Source organism: Mesoplodon mirus (assembly GCF_964341445.2).
Source record: "Mesoplodon mirus genome assembly, chromosome: 7".
Classification (NCBI taxonomy): Eukaryota; Metazoa; Chordata; class Mammalia; order Artiodactyla; family Ziphiidae; genus Mesoplodon; species Mesoplodon mirus.
This window is the reverse complement of record NC_138983.1, coordinates 69,888,734-69,906,348: the sequence shown is the minus strand read 5'-3', so window position 1 is coordinate 69,906,348 and position 17,615 is coordinate 69,888,734. Positions and strand designations below refer to the sequence as shown.

Genomic DNA, 17,615 nt, shown 5'->3' with positions numbered 1-17,615 from the left:
TAGATTTTCTATATGGCTTAGACAATGAATACTTAACCAATATACTAATTGGTTTTACCCCCTTGTCACCTGTCTCTCCTCATTGTTATCTGTCTCTTCTCTGAATATAATACGTTTTCTTGGTTGGTTATCTCTACATTGGAAATGTATTATGATTAATTCTTCTATACACTATCTAATATACTAATTAGATATATATATATCTAATATAACTACATTAAAAAAACTTTATCTGATATTAAAGAACATATGCTTATCCAATATTCTTTTTACTGCTATTTCAGAAATAGTTCCTAAATGTCCAATTTTATAAGTAATAAATTCTTAGCAATATTTTAGTTAAAATTCTTCCCACAAGGTTATCTTTAGCATTCACTTACTGGTGGTTCTATCTTTGCACTGTCCACAGGTTGAGCATTTTCTACTTTTGTCTTGTCTATGTCTATAGGCACAGCTTCAAGAGCAGTAAGTATACATGTAACCAAGAGAAAACAATATTGTAATAGGATGGTCCTCCACTTCATCTGAAATAAAGGTACATTTATATTAAGGTTCTAAAAAGATGTTTTCAAACTATACATACATGCATTCCCAATGCCACATTAATAATATATTTAATTTCAGGAAGTTTAATTCAACAAAAGAATTCTAGGAAAGGGGTTAAAAATAGATTATAACATCAAAAATAATGCTTAAAATAGATCACTAAAGAAAATCAGGAAAGAAATGCTTTTCAGCTAAAATTAAAATGACAAGTAAACAAAATTTTAAAGTTTAAACTGCTTATATAATATAAGAAACCATTTGGTTAATTATAAAAGCTTCAAATAAAGACGGTAATGAGGGACTCAATTTTTTTTTAAATAAATAGTCCAAGTTTAAGAAAGGGAGAAGGGGGACTTCCCTGGTAGCACAGTGGTTAAGACTCCACGCTCCCAATGCAGGGGGCCCGGGTTTGATCCCTGGTCAAGGAACTAGATCCCACATGCATGCTGCAACTAAAAGTTTGCATGCTGCAACTAAGGAGTCCACATGTCACAACTAAGGAGCTGGTGAGCTGTAACTAGGAGCCCGCCTGCCAAAACTAAGACCTGGCACAACCAAATAAATAAATAAATATTTTAAAAAAGAAAAAGGGAGAAGGGAAAACTATTTATTTTTTTCTCTATTAAAATACTAAAGAGCCAAAATTATTTCTGGATATAATATTTAAATTAGCTTCCATCGAATTTTGAAAATAAGTTGCTCTATGAACATAAATTGATTAAAAGAGACAAATAACTGGCTACAAGTATTCTCTTAACCTTCCTATACATTATTTTATCATAGCCAATAGTCTTATGTTAAAATTCTGTTTGGCCAATAATTTTTCAGATAAATAGGTCAATAAAATATCAAGCAGGATGTAACAGCGTTGAAGCAAAAGAGGAACAACTATTGCTGGTCCCTCAGTATTATTCAAACCTTGCTTATTCAGTTTCTACTTCATAAGGATCTTTGTAGCTCCAGAATATCTACTACAAGAATTAGAATGAATAAGAAGCTCATACTTAATTGATTTTATATAGAGAGAGTGATATTAGGATCCAAGTCAAAAATAATGGTCTGACCATCAATCTGGAATATGCATTATTAATTTAGAGACTCCCAAACTTAGCTGGCCATGGACCTTTTTTTTTTTAAGTAACGTGTTTTTATCTACAGAACACAATCTGGACGAGTACATTGCCTCATTTTCACCACAACCCTACGTAATACATAGAACAGTGACTCATTTTATAGATGAAGAAATTTTTAATGGAAACAAATCACTCATAGAGCATTGTCTTGCATTAACAAAATCACTAGAATCCACATTTTAGTGCTATTTCTAGTATATCAAATTTTTTAGCATCTTTATTGAGATATTATTCACATGCCATAAAATTCACCCATTTAAGGTACAGGATTTGACTATTCTATAAAGATGCTACTCAAAGTTTAGTTCTCAAACCTGAAGGATAAAATCATCTGGGAGCTTGTCAGAAATGCAAATTCTCAGCCTGCACCCAAGACCTCTGAAATCAGAATCTCTGGGGTGGGAACCCAGAATCTGTTTTAACAAACAATCCAGGTGATCCCCCTATATATGTATGCTCAAGACCAAGATTCACTCTTCTCTAGGACACTAGTTCAACATGATTGCCGTGAATAAATGTTTTTTATAATGAAATGTTTGGGAGATACTGGCTCAATGAAGCTAAATAAGTTTCCATCTTCGTAAGACTTTCAGAACTTCAGATCGGCTACTCTGCATTATGAATCCCTAATAGAAGGATGGTTTGTTTCTCCACAGAATCTTTTCCTAACCATGAATTACCTCCTCTTCCCACAATTATTTTTTATGACAACAAAGTTTACTTCTCATTCATGCTTCATGCCCACTGTAGGTACATGTTTTGTTTTTGCTCTTTTGAGATACAATTTACATGTTATAAAAATTATCCTTTTCAATTGTACAATTCAGTGGTTTTTAGTATATTCACAAGGTTGTGCAATTATCACCATTATCTAATTTTAGAACATTTTCATCACTCTAAAAAGAAACCCCATACCCATTAGTAGCCACTCCCCACTCCCCCTATTCTCTCGGTCTCTAGCAACCATGAATCTACTTTCAGTCTATATAGATTTGCCTATTCTGGACATTTCATATAAATGAAATCATAAAACATGTGGCCTTTTATATCTGGCTTTTTTCATTTAGCATTGTTTTCAAGGTATAACCATGTTGTAACACGAATCAGCACTTCATTCTTTTTTTTGGCTGCATTGGGTCTCGTTGCTGCGCACAGGCTTTCTCTAGTTGCAGGGAACGAGGGCTACTCTTCATTGGGGTGTGCAGGCTTCTCATTGCAGTGGCTTCTCTTGTTGCAGAGCACAGGCTCTAGGCGCGCGGGCTTCAGTAACTGTAGCACGTGGGCTCAGTAGTTGAGGCACGCGGGCCCTAGGGTGTGCAAGCTTCAGTAGTTGTGGCGCGTGAGCTCAGTAGCTGTGGCTCGCGGGCTCTAGAGCGTGGGCTCAGTAGTTGTGGCACACAGGCTTAGTTGCTCTGAGGCATGTGGGACCTTCCTGGACCAGGGATCGAACCCGTGTCCCTGCATTGGCAGGCAGATTCTTAATCACTGTGCCACCAGGGAAGTCCCAGCACTTCATACTTTTTTACAGCTGAATAGATTTGCCATTGTATGGATATTCCACATTTTGTTTATCAATTCATCAGTTGATGGACATTTGGGTTATTTCTACTTTTTTGGCTAGTATGAATAATGCTACTATGAACATTTGTGTTCAGGTTATTGTGTTAGCATATTTTGAATTCTTTAGGTTGTATACCTAGGAGTAGAATTGCTAGGTCAATTCCATAACTCCATATTTAATTTTTTGAGGAACTGCCAAACTGTTTTCCATAGCAGCTGCACCTTTTTCTACTACCACCAGCAATATATGAGGATTCTAATTTTCCACATCCTAACCAACACATGCTATTGTCTATCTTTTTTATTATAGCCACCCTATAGCCACTGGGTGTGAAGCGGTATCTCACTGTAATTTTGATTTGCATTTCACTAGCTAATGATGTTGAGCATCTTTTCAAGTATTTATTAGCTATACCTTTTACCTTTTAAAAAATTAATTTAAAAATATTAAGTTAGTTGTTTTTTTAAAAACTCTGAATTGAAACTTTTGTTTACCTTTGCAAGTCCCATATGCCACTGTAAACAGGCTGACCAAATGACCATTAAACAATGTAAAAGTTTTAAGTGTAATCATGGTTGAAAGGCCCAAGTTATGACTTAACTGCTCAAGTCAATTTTGATGTCTTCTACACACACTTCTGGAGCTTAATTAAGTCTCCGCAGCCCCTAACATGGTACCTGTACAGTTAGAAAATGAATAATTGCTAAAATGGTTTGAATAGTCTCTCTATAATGTACACAGAGAAAGTCAGCTCAGGGATATACCTCCATAACTTCATTTTGCAGACCCCATCAGGAACTGTGACTATCCCTTGATGTGGTCAATCCAGAGTTCAAAAGAATCTTTCAGGACTTCCCTGGTGGTGCAGTGGTTAAAAATCCGCCTGCCAATTCAGGGGACACAGGTTCAATCCCTGATCTGGGAAGATCCCACGTGCCACGGAGCAGCTGAGCCTGTGCACCACAACTACTGAGCCTGTGCTCTAGAGCCCACGGGACACAACTACTGAGCCTGTGTGCTGCAACTACTGAAGCCAGCATGCCTAGAGCAACAAGAGAAGCCACCACAATGAGAAGGCTGCACACTACTACGAAGAGTAGCCCCTGCTCGCCGCCACTAGAGAAAGCCCTTGTGCAGCAATGAAGACACAACACAGCCAAAAAATAAATAAAATAAAAAAAAATACATTAAAAGAATCTTTCATACAGACTTCTCCCCTCCACCTGTGTCATCTCCGATGTCTCTTAGGCTCTCCTTTTCCCACCATACAACACACGTACACATTAATAAGCAGTTCTGTCTTAGCAATTGGCAGCTATGTCACATACCTTGGAATATACTCTTTTTTTTTATAGTGTCCACCTTTACTTCAATACACAATAGAAGCTGAGAGTAATAAAAATAAACTATAGATAAATCCAATCTTGGAAGTGGAATCTCTTTACCAATTTGTCACTTCTGCTCTCTCACTCTTCTTTCAAGTCTACCATAAATACGAAGAGAGTCAAGCAAGAATGTGTTTGTATATACGAATGTGTCTATGTGTCTGTGTCCTGACAGCATCTCAAAGTGACAGAAAGTCTCTGGGCATCTACTCTAAAACACTGACTGAATTTATGGTTCATAAACATTTCACTGCGTCCCAGGCTTATTATAAATAACAATAGAAACCATCTATTGAGTGTCTATTATGTAGCAAGCAATATGCCAAACTTTTTTATTAACTAATCTATTTCTTATAATGGCCCTGTGAAATAAATATTATTATTCCCACTTTATAGTACAGGAATCTGAAACATATCAGTTAAAAAACTTGATCTGGGTCACACAGCAGTAAATCGTAGATCCAGAGTTTGGACCTGGGAGTGACTGACTTCAAAGAGTATGTCTGCTTTTAAGCACTGGTTCTCAAAGTGTGGTCCCTGAACGAGCAGCAACAGCACCACCTGGGAATTTGTTAGAAATGCAAATTATCAGGGCTTACTCCAGATCTTCTAAATCAAAGAATCTTTGAGGGGGGTGAGGAAGAGAAGAGGGGGGTCAAAATCTGTTTTAACAAGCCCTATAGGTGATTCTGAGGCATGCTAACATTTGAGGACATACTGCCTCTCCTTAGCTCTGTTATTCACAAACCTCTTCTACTATGAGAGACAAAGAGAATGCGTATCTGAAAAGTAATTTTGGATCCTCAAATCAGGTGTTACATCTAAGAAGGGTAAGGCAAAACTAAATTTAGGTCTATATTCTAATTCCAGCTGTACCATTCACTTGCTATGTGATCATAGGTCAGTCAATTAACTTTCCCTGCTTGTTTCCTCATTTTTTTAAATAACGAATTTTTTTAAAGAGACTTTAACTAGACCTCAGTATACTTTAAGCTCTTAGATTCTATTATCAGTTTATTCTTTTGAATAATGTGTACATCTTTTCTGTTACATTATCAGAAATACTACTAAAATTGTTTGTACTCACACCAATTGTAAGAAATTAAATTATATGATTTATAAATGTCTTTAAACCAAACATTGCTTATTCAGCCAGCTGAAAATTACCTTGGTAGATCAAATAGAAGATCTGGGTGCTGGGATACAAAGAATACAAAAATCAACTACCAAAGAAAGTTTCTATCTAGATAAAATAAGAATGAAGTAAAGCCAGGAATATTTCACACTTTCGATACAGAGTGTGAGACACTGTACACTTTAAAAAGAGTGAATTTTATGATATGTGAATCATATTTCAACTTTTTTTAAAGTAATGAAAAATAGAGCAAAAAATCTGAGCTTATAAAATAAAATGCGAACATTAAAAAAGGAACAAATACAATTTACAAATATTTACCTACAAAAGTATAGAGGTTTTAGAACTAGCCATGCTCTATAACTTTTCATAATTATCCAATTTTTACATTCTTAATGATTTTTGTCTGCTTGTCCTATCATACTAGAAAAGTGAAAATCTTGCACTTTAATTTTGGATTTATCTGTTTTTCCTTATAATTCTGTCCATTTCCCTTTAAATATTTTGAGGCTATGTTATAAAATGTACACAAATTTAAGATTTTCTAGGTTTCTGGTGGATTTAATCTTTTTCACATTTGAGTGACCTTTATACCCCAATTTGCCTTAAGGTCTATTCTGACAGTAATATAGGTAAACCAGTTCTCTTTTGATTAGTGTGTAGATACACACAAACACACACATTCTCACACACTTACTTTATTTTATTTATTTTTTACATTCTCTAATAAATTTTCTTTTATTTGTATGATAAAGACCAGTTATATATAAAAAATAAGTGTCATATTTTGGGTTTTTTGGTTATTTTGAAGTATACTTGGTAAGGATAAAATCTTCCTAGCTCATATTTTTATTTTTTTAACTTTTTATTTTATATTGGAGTATAGCCGATTAACAATGTTGTGATAGTTTCAGGTGCACAGCAAAGGGGCTCAGCCATACATATGCATGTATATCCATTCTCCCCCAAACTCCCCTTCCATCCAGGCAGCCACATAACATTGAGCAGAGTTCCCTGTGCTATACAGTAGTTCCTTGTTGGTTATCCATTTTAAACATAGCAGTTCACACGTTTTTTGTTTTTTTTTAAATTCAGCCTAATAATCTTTCCAACTAGAGTATTTTCTCTGTTTATATTTAATCAAATTACTGACATTGTACTTAATTCCCCACTTTAACGTCTCAGAAATCAGAGTGTTTTTCAGTTAATGGAATATTAAAATGTGGTTGACTAAGTGGCAATAGCAACATAATCTTTACTGCCTGCACATGCATGAACTTTTATTATAGCTATTCCTACTGCCATCACTTCAGACTGAGTTTTTGCATTTTGGGTACTTCACAAATTGAAGTTAATTGCCATTTAAAATATCTTCAAAAGGATTAAATTGTGATTTGGCATTGAAATGAAAAGCTATTCTGGGGAATTCCCTGGTGGCCTAGTGGTTAGGATTCTGGGCTTTCAGTGCCGTGGCCCAGGTTCAATCCCTGGTCGGGGAATGAGTCGCGGCCAAAAAAAAAAAAATATTTTGTAAACATAGAAATGAAGCAGCTGTTATTAGTGAAGCAAATATTTGATGTTAAAGGAATAACAGTAACTTTACATTTTCTTGTAAAGGAACATTTAAGTGCTTCACCTGACTTTAGACAGGAAGATACCAACAAATAGACAAAGCTGCCTTACATTTTGAGACACAACAAGATTATCTATGAGCAGCCAAACAATGCAAATGAAGGCAGTAGAAACTGACAATGCCTCCAATTAAAAAAAAAATTATAGAACATGAGGCTGATTTGATGGATTCATGAATCGTTAAGGCAAACGTTAATTTGTCAGAGACTTCCTATCAAGACTGGACAGAAGCTGCATAATTTCCATGTAATCTGACGAAGAAACAAAGCTGACTTTAGTCAATAGGAAATGCTGAAAAAATCCTGATGTTCTTTACAGGCCTCAAAATGATATACTAATGCTAAAGGTACTAAAGAGATTGATATCCTGAGAATGGGTTACATAGGGAATGGCATATCACTGAAACAGTAGCATAAGCACGTATGGCCAAAAGTTGCTGCCATATTAAATTTTAAAATACAAAAGCACTTCCCAAAAACGTTACTATATATGTAAAAGAAGGATTATGGCTGAGTTAAAGGAAGGCTAGCTAAATCTGGTTTGAATGTCCAAGAGCCTTTCGTGGTCTGCCAAGGGTATGAGTTTAGTTCTTGATGCATTCTGAGGCTGCGTACCTGCATATTTAAAGAATAGGTTGCTGGAAAGTTATCACAACTTGATGTTATTCCTGATGCCATGTCCAGACAAACTATAACCCCTCAACATTTCAGTCAATAAACCACTGAAGGAGAGGTTGAGGAAAGAAGATGAATCTGACAACTTTCCATTGTCATCTTTTGAAAAGCACTAGCGCCAAAACTTGCAAAATGAGTATCATCTTTAGGAAAGCACTGGCATCAAAGCTTGCAAAATGAATGTCAGAGGCTTGGAAGAAAATTCCAGGCAAATGGTATTAAAGAAATTCCCAGAATAAAATTACCCTCACTCTTCATAGTAGAGAGAACAATGTTGTGTGGGAAAACACAAACATTCACAATTCTGAATCAAGAAAGCATTTCAAAAGACTCAGACTATGAATGTGAAAAAGTCTTAGGAATACCTTAACCAATTTGTTTAACTTGTAATTTCTTTATGTATCTGCAAAAGTGATGTGAGAAAAATCTATATGTTTAAATGAATCTTAAAAAGCACTTCCGGTAAACACAAAATGAAATTATAAGTGATAAAGCACAGTGTAATAGTTTAACTGGCAGTATGTGTTCTATATAGTATAAACTGGTGTCTTAATATCAATGGAGTCTTAGAGTTGATGAAACACCATATTCTTTCGGGCTTTCTATTTATCCTGCCTCTTTAATATTTATCTCCTCTCCTTTCTTGCCTGTTTTTTTTTAATTTTGTTTTTGATTGATGAGGAATTTTTAAAATACATTTTTCCCTTCTATTAGTTTCTAATCTTTTACTGTTTATTCTAGAAATAATTAGGACAATTAACTTACTGAAGTCTAAAGCTAATTAAAATGTTTACTCCTTAATAAGAGCTCAATAAATGTTAACTGTTATAATAAAAGAAATGAAAATTTTTCTAGCTCATTAGGTAGAAAAGTAACGATACAAAGATGTCTTTAAATACCAAGATAATGTCAAATGTGTCAGAGATAGGTTTACAGATTTTCATTAACCCAATAATATACAAATGTCCATACAAAAGAAGGAGAGCTGAACGATAAGGAGAGGCAATGGAAAGAAAGGGAGACTAATTTACTTCTCTTCCACTATCAAGTTAGTAAGAATGGCCTTCTCCTTTCTTTTATCACTCTCTTCTTCCATAAGAACAGAGTCCTAAAGAGGAAATACTGGGCCAAACTAGCTGGCTGACACAGCAGATTGATCCAAACCAGGATAGACTGAAAATTAACGCTCTGAAGTAGGATAATGTGAAATTCTAAATCAGGCAGTTATCTCAAGACAGCATGGAGGGATTTCCCTGGTGGCGCAGTGGTTAAGAATCCACCTGCCAATGCAGGGGACATGGGTTTGATCCCTGGTCTGGGAAGATCCCACATGCCGCAGAGCAACTAAGCCCCTGCCGCATGACTACTGAGCCTGCGCTCTAGAGGCTGCGAGCCACAATTACTGAGCTCATGCACCACAACTACTGAAGCACGCATGCCTATAGCCTGTGCTCCACAACAAGAAAAGCCACCACAATGAGAAGCCTGTGCAACACAAGGAAGAGTAGCCCCCACTCACCGCAACTAAAGAAAGCACGCGCACAGCAAAGACACAACACAGCCAAAAAATAAATTAAAAAAAAAAAAAGACAGCATGGAAAGCACTGATCCCAAAGGCATTAGAGCCTCAAGAAAAATTACAAAATGAGCAGAGTTCTTGGGACTTCCCTGGTGGTCCAGGGGTTAAGAATCCGCCTTCCAATGCAGGGGACACAGATTCAATCCCTGGTTGGGGAACTAAGATCCCACATGCCATGGGGCAACTAACCCTGTGCACCGCAAGGAGAGAGAAGCCCATGCACCACAGTGAAGACCCAGCACAGCCAAAATTTTAAAAAAAAAAAAAGCAGAGTTCTTAAGCCTCTCCTAACATGCAGTAGATACAAAATAATTTCCCTAAATGTCCAAGTCCTAAAAGTAAGTTTAACTCTCCTTCCCTGTCTCCACCAAATCAAAATTTCCATTCATAAACAGAGGCACATTTCTCAACTACTGATTCGTACCAGTAATTATCCAGATTAAGTTTACTTGGGGTGTGTATGTGTGTGTGTGTTTCTCAAGAGTTTCCTGTTTTGCTTGTCTGTAAGGAGAAAAACCCTGGAGTGATTAAAAAGCATGATCATGGGTGAGAAGTGTGAAGAGTACAAAAAAATGAAACTAGTTTGTCTTTCTTTCCTTTTGTTTCTCTTCTTCCTCCCTTATCCATCTTTCTCCCTCCCTCAACCCTCCTCTTTTACTCCTATTCCTTTTAAATTTAAGACTGAATTGAAGTATGTTTTCTTTAATCTGTTGTGTGCTATTTATTAATTTAACAAATATTTACTAAGTACTCACTATATTCCAGCCATTATGCCGGATACAAAGGTAAGTGAGATAGACATGGTCCCTACCCTCACAGAGTTTTCAATCTACTGTGGAAGGCAGCCTATTAAGTAAACAATTGCAATTTGAAAAAAGCTGCTTACAAAGCAACATGTAGCATGATCCTTTCTGTAATTGAAAAAAAATTAAGGCATTAAAATAGTATTCAGCAAATAAGACATTTTCAGTCAGGTGACTTACAATGCTAAATGTCTTAATTTGCTCCTTATATTCCTTCTAATATCCCTAAAAGATTGACTGAATCTTTGGGTTCTTCCCCCATCCAATTTCCATTTCCTAAATTTCAGTTTCCTTTTCTCAAAACTTTATTTCAATTCACTTTCTTTACAGATATAACAGCAATTGAATCATTTCATGTGACAAGTATAGGGTATATTTACATAATATTTACCCAAAAAAGTCTGGAAGGAAATAAAATATTGGTATACCTAAGTAAGTTAAGCAAGGGCTAGTAGTTAAGTAAGAGGAAATTTCAAGACGGTTAACAGTTAAGTTGTTTTAAAAAAACCACAACTTTTAACCAAAAAGAAAGGTAAAAATGTTCATTGCGTGACAACATTGAATTTAAATGTATCTTAAGGTGGATTACACTTTTCAACATAAATTTACTTCCTGATGACTTATTATGTGATACTCTTAGGATAACTTATCTCTGTCTTTTTAGTACTTTGCATAAAGCAAGTGGCTCAATAAATGTTAGCTACACAACCAACATCTACTATTGAATATCTATGGGTAATTTTTTTTTAATAACCAGAACAAATACCCAATCAATACAGAAAGCCTTCTATAATGAATCATGGGATAAACATAACAAAAGAAAAACAATGTATTAGATGAAAGTTATTTCCTTCTAGACACAACGGTCAGACTTAGAGCTCTGCCATGGCAAATTACTGAAGCTTCTTTGAGTGGTTAACACAGCTTACAGATATCAGAGCTGAAAGAGAAAAAGATCCATATTGTGGCAAATACTTCTATTTCCCAGCCAATATCCAAATCTTCCCTTCCTCTTCAATAACAAAAGCCCAATTTTATTCAGGGCAGCCATGTATCCAGCTACATTTCCCTGCTTCCCTGGTAGCCTGAGCTTTGGTTCAGGATAATCTCCTTAAAGGGAGAGGATGCATCCTTCTTTGTCTTTGCCTTGCTGCCTGGAACTCTGCTTTGACAGTTAGAGCTCTGGCAGCTATTTTGGACTACGAGGACCAGGGCCACATCTTAGGAATAGCAGATCAAAGAACTGGAAAAAGTTTAGGTCCCTGGTGACTTTATGAAGCTACTACACCTATCCTAGGCTGCTTACTTCAAGAATTACTTTACATGAGAAAATAAATATTTTATGTTGAAGCCACCACTAAGTCTGTTTTCATTTTTGCTTTCTTAACTGATCACTTACCTTCAAACAGGTAAAGAATTTTTATCTCCTTTTTACAGATCAGGCAACTGAGATCCAGAGAGGTAAGATGACTTGTGCAAGATCAGTTAGTGAAGAGGTGGGTCTGGCTCCTGGCTCAATGCTTTTCCGCCAAGAACTGACTCTTAACAGGTTCTAAATATGTGTAAAAAAAAAAAATTAAAAATAAACATAAATTTAGTCTTATTACAGTGGTAATGGCACATGACAGTGTAAACATTTGTCAAATCCTGTGATAAGAAAAGGTGCCAAATTTCTATAAAGTGGAATGAGACTGTATCATATTCCAGTGGGGGAAGGGAAAGAAATATATTAACTAAACAGAATCAAAGACCAGAATAAGCAAAGATACTCATTTATTGTACCCAGGTTTTACCATGTTGCTCCTCTTTTAAATAACTAAGAAAAGTTCAAATTAAAAGCTTATTTTCCTCTGCAACGAGACTTCAATATATAGGGTAAGTTTCCCCATTAAATCCTTAACTGGAATTTTTCTTAAAATCTTTATCTGGAATCTTTTTTTACTCTTACCACCATTTTTAAAAATTAACCTTGGCCCCAGCCTCAGACATAGTGATCAGTAATAAAGCAAAACATCTCAAAGTCTTTTTTGAAATCCACCACCTAACTGTAAAATACAAGGCAGTTAGCTCATGTGCAAACTCACCAGTGAACATAATTATTTCTAAGCAGTATGTAAAGAAAATAAGGAAATAAAATATCTTCAAGTTTTAAGAACACAGACTTAATTCTTTTCATGGTACTATATTAAACATAAAATTATCTAAGCAGGAGAGTAATCATATGCATGTAATATGTCGGAAAGGCACATGACTTTTATTAACACAGCATGGTCAAAAATAAACAGCAGGGCTTCCCTGGTGGCACAGTGGTTTAGAGTCCGCCTGCCGATGCAGCGGACACGGGTTCGTGTCCCGGTCCGGGAAGATCCCACATGCCGCGGAGCGGCTGGGCCCGTGAGCCATGGCCGCTGAGCCTGCGCGTCCGGAGCCTGTGCTCCGCAACGGGAGAGGCCGCAACAGTGAGAGGCCTGTGTACCGCAAAAAAAAATAAAAATAAAAATAAACAGCAGATTTAATCCTAAACACTCCCATTTACTGGCAAGCTATTTGACTCTCTGAGTCTCGATTTTCCTATCTATAAAATTGAACTAATACTTCTCCATAAGTTTTTGACTGGATGAAAATAAGAATGAATACAATGTAACTAGCACAGTACTGGCAATAGTAAATGCTCCATAAACAGTAATGCCCTTCCTGTCTTGAAAATTTAATATCTATATATTTAAATAATTTAAATCTGTGCTGTAAACACCCAAAGCATTGAACTTAAAAAGCAATAAACCAGTTTGACATACAACCTTAAATGTCATTTTTTGAAAGGCCATGTTAGAGCTCTCCTCTGAGCATTGCCATAGCCTAAGTCCTGATGCAGCTGTAGGCCAATGAAAAGAATACATCCAACAAAAGAAGAACACAATCTCTTCCTCCCTGGAATTAAAACAGAGCTTCTGGGCTTCCCTGGTGGCGTGGTGGTTAAGACTCCGCCTGCCAGTGCAGGGGACATAGGTTCGAGCCCTAGTCCAGGAAGATCCCACATGCCGTGCAGCAACTAAGCCCACGCGCCACAACTACTAAGCCTACGCTCTAGAGCTCACGAGCCACAACTACTGAGTGCAGCATGCCGCAAGTACTGAAGCCCACACATCTAGAGCCCGTGCTCCGCAACAAGAGAAGCCACCGCAATGAGAAGCCCGCGCACCTCAACGAACAGTAGCCCCTGCTCGCCGCAACGAGAGAAAAGCCCGCGAGCAGCAGCAAAGACCCAACGCAGCCAAAATAAATAACTAAATAAATACAATTAAAAATAAAAAATATATATGAAAAAAAGAAACTTTCTAAAATAAAAAAATTTTTTTAAATAAAACATCAGATGTATGACCAGCTGAGCTGGACTCCAACCCTTCCCTGTATCAGGATATCAGCATAGATCTTAGTCTCTCTGCTGCTCATATCTGTAGAAAAGGACACCAATCAAGAAAACCAGTATATTGCCTTTTTTTTCCAACCTTAAAAGACAGTTACAGTATTCTTTTTTTTAAATTAACCATTCTTTTAATTGAAATATAGTTAATTTACAATGTTGTGTTACTTGCAGGTGTACAGCAAAGTGATTCAGTTATATATATATTTATATTTATTCTTTTTCAGATTCTTCTCCACTATAGGTTATTACAGGATATTGAATATAGTTTCCTATGCGATACAGTAGGTCCTTGTTGTTTATTTTATATATAGTAGTGTGTATATGTTAATCTCAAACTCCTAATTTATCTCTCCCTCTCCCCTACAGTATCCTTGATGATAAGCTTCTGAAAAGCAGACACTGTTGCTCATATGTATACTCAATAAACATATGAGCAACAGTAAGAATTTTAAATTTATTAAAATTACAATGTCTTCATTATTTACACATACTGTACATCAATAACTAAAATACAGTATGACAAGAAGCTCTGCCAAAAAAAAAAAAGAAAAAACAAACAAACAAAAAACTCTGCCAAAAGTAAAAGCATGCAACTGCTATCTCATTTTCCATTAGGCTGCTTTAAATTTTTAAAATCAGAGAATGCTGGGACCAGAAATGATCTTAGAGGTTGTTCGGTTCAGACCCTACTTTTATAAAAGGTTATAAGGCACAGGGAGGTTAACTGAGTTGGCCAAGATCATTTGGCAGAGCCAGGATTGGAATCTGGCCATTTAATTCTAACTAAATGTACTTTTTACCATATTGTGGTGGTTTTTAAAATTTTTAGATTGAAAATCATTAAAGTGATCAACATTTTTCCTTGAATAAATTATTTTAAATTGTTAGGAGCCTGTTTTTTAAAGTCTATAAACTAATTCCATGTATTAAACATAAAAATAACAATTTCCCCTTTCTAGACCTTCAATTATTTAGAAAAAGTTAATCATCTATCATGCCAAATATAGTCAACTCAATTACAATACCTAAAAGATTATTGACTTTAAGAATTATTTTCAGTACATTTTGAAATCCTACACTTGATTCCTCCAGCTACCCAATACTTAAAAGGGTATTTTGCACACTTCAGTCATCTAAAGGCTCCTTAGAAAGTGGAAAGCAATTTAAATATTATTCTAAATAACACAAAATTAGTTTGGTATGTCTATAGAGATACATAACATATCCCAAAATAAAAAGACACTGGTATTGATCATGTTATGATACTCTACATTAGTGCCCATAATCAATAACTAGTGTTTTGAAAGGTACCCTTATTGCCTTAATTGTGCATTTCATTTTAACTGGTATTTACAGAGCACAAACCAACTTGGCAAAAAGCATACTGAAAGGGTATATACAAAATGTGTGGTATGAACAATAAGTACCTCGGGAGATCAGAGAAAGGTAAACACAACATGGACTTCACCCTTGCAAAATGGGTAAAACTAGAATAGAAGGAGAACAACATAGGTAACCACAAGGAGACAAATGAATTTTTCACTTATCTTGAAAAGCTGGACCAGATCATGGAGAATTTAAAGACCAAGATGAGAAACAGAAGTTCCTATGTTTACCCTAATAACAAGAGGGATATTATTTGAGATTTTATTTCTAATTCTAATTTCCATGTTTTTTCTTAAAATTTTGACTCTACTAACTGAGGAAGAATTGTTGAAACGTCTGTTTGTTCAACGTTTGTTGAACTTGGTTTTCAAGTTTTGTAAAACAAGAACTAACACTCGGCTTAAATCAGAATGAGTCCCGAGGCAATATCTATGAGGAACAAGATGCGAGAATCTGGATATTGGCTGACACTATTCAACAGAATTTACCAGGGAAGGTCTTAAGAAACAAGTAATTTAAGTAGGCTGTAAAAGAAGCTATAAGTTAACGGATCCAAATCTATTATACCACTAGTCATACTACTTTTAATGAATTCCTTAAAGCAAATATCTCATCAATTCTCAGTTCTTATAAGGAAAGTCCACAATCTCCTTCAGACAACATTGACTATCAGATATAATTGCATTTAACCTCCCTTCTCCCTCCTCCCCCCTTCTTTAACCCAGGTAATATATAGTTTGGTGTTCATATTCACTCATGAATTTAATAGCCTTAATAAAAGGCTTAGACGGCAGCACTTACTTATTCAATTGTGTAAATGGACATTATCCAATTTAGGAGTTTAGTGGACACTTTGAGACTTTCAAGAGGTTCTGTCTCCCAGAAATGAGAGTAATGGTTCAATGGTTTATGTTCATATTTTCTTACTTGACATTATAAAATAATTGCCACCCAAAACCACTGCCAGCACCAACCACAACAATAACCACATTTACTCACTCAGTCACTATTTAGCAGGTGCAACAAGGAAGTACCATCCTTCTCAAACCCTGTACCATCATCTCACACCTAACGATTTGTCACTTAGGGAAAACAATACCACACCTGGCACAAACTTTCTCCTCCCCTCATGTCATTGGTTGCCGGCTGAACAGAACCAGCAGAAGAGCAGGATTCACCGGCCTATCTTAGCTCCGCGCCTCAGCCGGTGGTGAGCATCAGTCTCACCAGGGGGCACCTCCCTCGCCCATCAACCTGCCAAGGCCGGGCTGGAGCCCAGCCTGGGACTTGGTCCTGCACTCACCCCCCGCCTGCTCCTCGCCAAGAGCCTGTCACTTTCATCGACCGCAAAGAAAGCATGGGTGCCCGGCAGCGAGTGGAACGGAGAAAGAGACCCCGCTTCTCAAGCTCGAGCTGGAAGCCACTCTCCACCGTGCCCGCCCAACCGTGGAGCTCCCACCATCCTTACTGCTGGGGCAGGGTAGGCGAAGCCCTGAGCTTTATCTCAGGACCCACCCCAGTCTCCCGCGGTGCAGATCCTCACTCACCTCGAGACCGCCGGCCTTACGAAGCCGCGTCTCCGCACGCGAAGCTCCGCCTGCTGAGAGCTTGCAGCGCACAGACCTGCCTCTCCAGCCCCCAGCCGGCCGCTCTGCTCTGTACTTCTACCCACCGCGCGCTCCCGCCTCCTTGCTGCCATGGCGACCTCCCCGGGCCCCAGCAGCCGCTAATTGGTCCTACCCGGAGAGTGGAAGGCGCCGATTGGCAAGGGCGGAGACCAGGCCGCGCCGGAGGGCTTGGAGGCGGGCGGTGTGAAGAGCTAACGCGTAGGAACCCCGGGGAGGGTGAGCCAGGAGGGACGTGGCGCTCTGCGGCGCGGGCTGAGAAGCCGCGCCCCTTCCTTCTCTGGTTTTCATGGAGAGTCCTGTGGAGCAGGATTTGGGTGGGTGAGGTGCTTACCCGGGACGCGGACAAAAACCCAGGTATCTCCTCCCTTTCGGCCGCTGGTCCGCGCCGGCAGCTCCCGGACTGGTCAGAGACAGGCTGTTAGGCTCGTTTTCGCCCACAGGCCTCGCTTGGGTCTAAACACCCCGGGCCTCCTCCATGGCGGGAATCTTACTCATATTTGTAACCTCACCCACCCCCGTTTTGCTGGGCCCTGGGCCACTATGGCTTGATTGCTTTTATTTCACCTTGTCTCACACCCATCTGCGGACATCTGCCTTTTCTTCACACCCTTCTCATGGAACTGAGACATCTACTCCACAACCGGCATTTTAAAGATAGGAAAACTCAGCTTCAAAGATATTAGTGGCTCGAGGGTTAGAGAAGCTTCTGGAGCCTCAAGGCTGGTTTCG

General features: G+C 37.7%; 1 protein-coding gene across 7 annotated transcripts in view; it reads right to left on the bottom strand.

Annotated features, from left to right (window-relative positions):
- The window catches only part of NUCB2 (nucleobindin 2), a gene marked incomplete at its 5' end in the record, with an annotated part of 110,646 nt that overhangs the window by 27,217 nt on the left and 65,814 nt on the right, over window positions 1–17,615 (bottom strand). For 6 of the 7 annotated variants that reach the window (XM_082628684.1, XM_082628681.1, XM_082628680.1 and 3 more), the window contains 2 exons: window positions 381–524; window positions 11,848–12,000. In XM_082628684.1, coding sequence (XP_082484810.1) covers window positions 381–524 — 144 coding nt within the window. Of the gene's footprint in view, window positions 1–380; window positions 525–11,847; window positions 12,001–17,615 lie in introns of those variants that run through there. The other variant, XM_082628686.1, reaches the window with a different exon arrangement.